At 33.3% G+C, this 6,259-nt stretch overlaps 1 protein-coding gene across 1 annotated transcript; it reads left to right on the forward strand.

Moving 5' to 3' along the window:
- Nucleotides 1-464: 464 nt before the first annotated feature.
- LOC128179450 (zinc finger protein RFP-like) lies at nt 465-2,279 on the forward strand. Its single transcript, XM_052846880.1, has one exon. The coding sequence runs from the start codon at nt 465-467 to the stop codon at nt 2,139-2,141; it is 1,677 nt and encodes a 558-aa protein (XP_052702840.1). The 3' UTR covers nt 2,142-2,279.
- The last annotated feature ends 3,980 nt before the right edge of the window (nt 2,280-6,259 follow it).

Below are 6,259 nucleotides of genomic sequence, written 5' to 3' on the forward strand. Positions count from 1 at the left end.
GAATTTAACTACATTTAACAGAGGCTGACCTAATTTCAGGACTTTGAATTCTATTTCTGTCGAAATCGTAATACAAGCTTATAATTGATACATAAATCACGTGATCATGCACAAGTAGCAGGACCAGGAACAAAAATACATAAAGCCCGCCATGTTGAATTTTGTAGCTTTGTAATTTACAAAAGGTAAGGTAAGGTTTTATTACTGACTTCATTGTTTATATATTTCAGAATATAACAAAAATAGGAACTTCTTTTATCCATAGTATATTTAAACATATGAAGTATTAAGAGATGTATGGTAATGTATACATGTATTATGGAATCCCTGAAATTATAAAAAACAATTGTTATCTAACCAAGGCGATATCTGATTGTCTACACTTGTATAAATAATGCGTCATATTTTTGTATTGAACTTTCCTTTCCAGATTAATTTAGTCCCTTTAAAGGTGTTTACAGACCATGGACCCCCTGTACAGCCTCCAAGATCTTGCACGCTGCATCCTTTGTGAAACGTCTGAGACCACCATGTACTGTAAAATTTGTCATATACATTTGTGTAAAGACTGTGTAGAGAAACATTCATCCGATTCTTCCAAAGTTCATAAGGTGGTGCCATTTAAACAATATTTAACCACTCTGGACTATCCAAAGTGTAAGAAACACCCCATTAAACGATGTAAACTCCACTGTGAACAATGTGACATTCCTATTTGTGTACAATGTGTTTCTTCTGAAAAACATTTTTGGCATAAACAAATTGAGATTTTGAAAAAAATAGAAAGCAAGAAAAAAGATCTACAGAGAGAATTGCAAGAATTAGAAAAAATCATTTATCCTATATATAAAGAAATTGCATCTAATATCCCAGTGCAGAAGGCTGATCTGAGTAAAAACTCCCGGAAATTGACAACAGCAATTGACAAACAAGGAGAAGTCTGGCACAGAGAAATAGACACCATTATCACAAACCTGAAATATAACGCGGAGTATATGGAATCCAAACATCTTGTCGTCCTGAATAAACAGGAAGATGAAATCACACGCACCATTTTTGAAATCACACAGAACATTGCTGAACTGAAGAAGATGCTAAACTCCAAAGATGTGTGCCTTGTCTCTGAATACAAATCCAGGAACACTAAATTCAGAAGACTGCCTCCTAAACTCAAAGTGTCCTTACCAAACTTTCAGCCTAAAAAAATCATCACAAATCAGCTTACTGAACTTTTTGGTTCTCTGTCAGCATTATCTTTTACAGCAGAGGAACAAGACTACAGCATGCCTCCCAAAGAAAACGAGTCCGCTCCTTCAGATTGGTCATTTATGAATGAACCCAAGGTCATCACAGCTATAGACACATTGTATGACAATCTTTACGATGTGACGTATCTAAATGATACAGAGATCTGGACGCGTGGTAGTGACAATATGATGAAACTCTACAAACTCTGTGGGGAGCAAGTGAAATCCATCAAAACTAAGTCATGGAACGTACCACGAGATATAGCAGTTACGAGGAGTGGGGATCTCGTTTATACTGATAAGAATGATAGAACTGTGAATATAGTGAAGAACACACATATACAAACAGTGATCACACTACAGCGATGGAGACCTCGCAGTGTCTGTTTTACCTCCTCTGGGGAATTCCTGGTTGTCATGGACAGTGATAATAATGTACAAACAAAAGTTGTGCGTTACTCTGGCTCCAAAGAGAAACAAAGTATTCAGTTTGATGACAAAAGAAAAGCCCTCTATTCGTCTGGTGGATTATTTAATACTAAATTCATCAGTGAAAACAGAAACCTAGATATCTGTGTATCAGACTGGGGAGCCAGTGCAGTAGTGGTGGTTAGTAAGGCCGGAAAACTCATGTTTACCTACACTGGTCCTCCCTCTACAACCAAGAAATCATTTGGTCCACTCGGCATCACAACAGATAGCCAGGGTCGGATCCTGACAACAGACTATTGGAACAACTGTATCCATATCCTGGGTCAGGAGGGACAGTTTCTCCGCTTCATTGACAACTGTGATTTAGTCGAGCCCTGTGGTTTATGTGTGGACTCCAGAGACAACCTTTTTGTGGCTGAGTACAACACAGGTAAAATAAAGAAAATACGATATTACATGTAAAGAAACAAACTATTTTTATTACAACCTGTGTCTTTATTACAATACATAATTAATTTTTATGTACAGACGATGAATATGTATGCATAATATATAAAAGCCAATTGCATGTTTATTGTAGAAATTCCCTTTCTCTCTCTCTCTCTCTCTTTCTTTCTTTCTTTTGGTGTTGTGATTTTCTTTCATATATATATATATATATATATATATATATATATATATATATATATATATATATATATATATATATATTAATACATGTGTGAATACATAACAGAAAATCAAACTGTGTAAAAATAGATGTAGACAATTTGTAAGTACATGTTAACATTAAAAAACTACATGTTTCAATTGTTTATTATTGTATCTTATTTATATTACTGATATATAAGAATAATCATTTTTTTAAAAATTTCATTTACTCCATGATACAGAATAGACATGTTAGTCTATTGTACTCAATGTCAAAAAATGACTCTGTATGAATATAAAAGTAACATGTGAACGTATGGATTAATGGACTTGTAGCACTCAATTTGCTACAAGCAAAGGAGCGAGGTCACAAAGGGCCAGGGGTGCCATGTTTGTAAGGTAGAGTGATATAAGGAATAAGGATTCAATCTTTAAGTATTATGAGGTGATAATTTCGGTCGGGGCGTGATCAAATCCAATAAAGCCCGAAGGGCTTTGTGATAGATTTGATCACGCCCCGACCGAAATTATCACCTCATAATATTCAAAGAATGATTCCTTATTACCTATACTTAAATAATTTTAAGCCATCGCACGATTAAGTATTTAAATATAAATAAGCAAACCCCGCTGGCGCCTCAATTTGGCGTCATTTGTATTATGGGTTATATAGTACAAAATCAATACGCAGTGTTATCACAGGCAAAGACACTGGAAAATGTAAATATACCTGAATATTAACTTACTCAAATTTCAACCACCAGTAAACTTACAATTCTACTGAATATTATAAATTTGTCTTTGAATCTTAAATAAAGGTGATTTTACAAACCAACCTTAGAACGTCTCAAATCCTATGTTTTCATTTTCATATGTTATTCTCAGTTTTGCTCTGACGTTTTATGTTTGGGTTCTTTACTGCACTGAAAAACTTTGTATTACACATGTAAGACAATGAGTGTGTTTTAATGTACATTTATATATAAATGATATAATTTATTAAAACTTTTTACGAGTTTTTGTGATGAATCTTTAATTGGAAGGTAAGTAACACCAATTTGTTCATCGGCTAGATGATAATATACTTTTGGCTTAGTGCCGTTTACATGTACTCAAATTGATAGATATATATATATATATATATATATATATATATATATATATATATATATATATATATATCATCCTCATCGACCTTACGACTCCACTTTTAACCGATTGCTTACTTCTTCAGACGAGATCCAAAAGTCAGTAATATCTAAATCCAGAAATTATAGGGAATCATTTTGTTTTACATTGATTAGGAGGAGAAACCGTATACACACTATATTGGTTCAAAACAATAGGAAACTTTAACACTAGAGAGGGGTAAAGAAAAATCATGTATGCAAGGTGTACATTTACAAGAAGACACTCGCAGACTTGTGGATTAATTAAGCAATTGCAATTTGTTAAGTGGGTTTTATAAATAATTAAGTTGAATGCAATGTTGCTTATGTTGAAACAAAAGTGCAGCAGAGATGGCGTTATAACAAGGAATGTCTTTTCAACGTTAAAGACTAATAGTCCAGCCTTTTCAAACATTGAATCAGCGAAACATGACAGGCTTTCTACCTGTAAGTCCTGTCTATAGGTATTTGTGTAACCGGAGCGGGTATCCGGCAGTTTATATGAGATTTTAACACAACTGGTAACATCTGCAACTATATGAAATACATGATCGTTTACCTGGTCGTGATAATGATGGCACAGCTGGGAATTTGAAAACCAAAGGCTGTAATAACAAACCTGCGAATGTTATTGTCATTCAAATTTTAGACCACGTAGTTTTATTTGACCCTTTCAGTTTCGCAGTAAAAATCATGCCTCATGTTCATAGTCTATTTTCTAGAATCTAGGTACTTGTAGTCACATATAAAATCTAGACGTTTACTGATTTTAAACTTTATCTTCATTAATTGGTGGATAAAATGAGTTCTAGAAATAAATATGACAATAGAAAAAATAGGTTTTTTCTGCTGTTGCAACAACTAACATGTTTAGTAGCGATCCCCCCCCCCCCCCCCCTAAGGATTATTTTTGGATCCGCGCCTGACCTAGTAATAACATCAATAGTGAAACAGACTATACTATTTTATGCAGAATGTTCCTTGATAATGGCTCGATACACCAAGTTTTCATACAAAAAAGACACCTAATCTTTTTTAAAGCATGATATTGCACACCACAAGCATCATTCATGATTATGATTTTATTAAGCAACCAAATGTTTATATTTTCAACCACGTGTAGATGGTTGAACACGAATGATAACTCTGTCATGGATATCATCGTTTAATTTAATTAAAAGCTAGATTATGAAATTAGATGTAAATCTTAATAGATTTTCGTATTTTAACATAAATCAAAGTAGGATATGATATGAAAAACGACCAGTACTTACGTATTTTGAGAATATTATCCAAACACTTATACTTCCGCTCGAAATTTCACAGGAACAGAATAAGTCTCGGGGAAGTCTTGTGAACTTTTATTCGAGCACCTCTGGATTTATTGCATACTCAGCAATGGTAAAGAAAACATTTCAAACACATTCGCAGGGGTGAATAAATTATGGTATATTTCAAGTACTTACTTCTTCTACAGAGTAAAGATGGAAAATTATTTGATGATGCTGATGATGACGACCTGAAAGGAATCTATTTTTACTAGACACGATCTTGTTGCGAGCTAAAAACGCTCTTCCCTTTGAATGCCCCGTAAAAAAGGCTATCGGGAAAATTGTTCTTTTCTTTAATTTTATAACACTTCCTAAATTCCATCTAACCTGCTCTAAGAATAGACATATTTAAAATGAAAGAAAAACGTTATCATTGTGATTTTTGTTAAATATAAAACAGAAATTATAAAAATTCATAAAGATAAAACCGTAAATAAAATTGTAAATTAAAAAAGTAAAAAACAAAATTCGGCAGTCGGGGAATGAGCATAAGTCCACCACTGTTACGAATACGCCAGGGAACTCTTGCTACAAGAATTTAAAGTGTAAAATCTCGAGAATGTGTGGATCGATTTTAAAACAATTTCATATTTTGCATAATTAACGTGTGTCAATAAAAAAATAAATTGTAAAACAAATAAAACATGTTGTTAATTTCCTTCAGGTGATAATCGCAAAAAACGACGGACGTTCGAATATTCAAAAGGCACTGCAGCTAAAGACTTTCGGTTATCACTGAAAATTTGAATGTTTAATATATATAGAGAAAACGATCTCTTAGAAAACAATCTGCCTAAAAACTAAAACTTGTGTGGAAGCATTCTTAGGTACATGTAGACTGGCCTCCTGAAATGATTTTTCATTGGTCACTTCATAAGCAGGGTGACTATGTATTTGTCAATATGTGAAAGACTTTAGTTTGTAATATACCAAGTGCATACATGTATCTCAATATGGCCGGTGCTTTTTATTTGTGACCATTTGCCGTTCTGCTTTCGACAAATAACGCCGTGTCTTTAATGTATATCCTAACAGTTGTTGTTGGAAAATTATGTAGATACAATAGCTAGAAGGATAACACTGATTTCAAACAAATACAAAAAAATCATTTTAGAATGAAAGGTAGAAATCAAAATAGAAATTATCAAAAACATTCAAAACAGGTACACTATTCGAACTCCTACCTTTAAGTTAGCTTACCCCCCCCCCCCCCCGAAATATAGTGAAAGTGTGATTGAAAGGCGTGGTTTTTCATTTATGTTCAAAGGCTTTCACCTACTTTTCTGTCGATTGAATTAAAAAAGACTAAATTAAAAGATTGATATGGAATGAACTAAATAGATGCTAAGAGAGTATTGTTTTACTTTTGTAATCCCTAGTGTTGCCAAAAAGATTTTTTGAAAGTTAAAAATATATTACACATTAGCAA

Source organism: Crassostrea angulata, chromosome 4 (assembly GCF_025612915.1).
Source record: "Crassostrea angulata isolate pt1a10 chromosome 4, ASM2561291v2, whole genome shotgun sequence".
NCBI lineage: Eukaryota > Metazoa > Mollusca > Bivalvia > Ostreida > Ostreidae > Magallana > Magallana angulata.

Coding starts and splice junctions, on each gene's coding strand:
- LOC128179450 (XM_052846880.1), top strand. CDS start 465: ATGGACCCCCTGTACAGCCTCCAAGATCTTGCACGCTGCATCCTTTGT.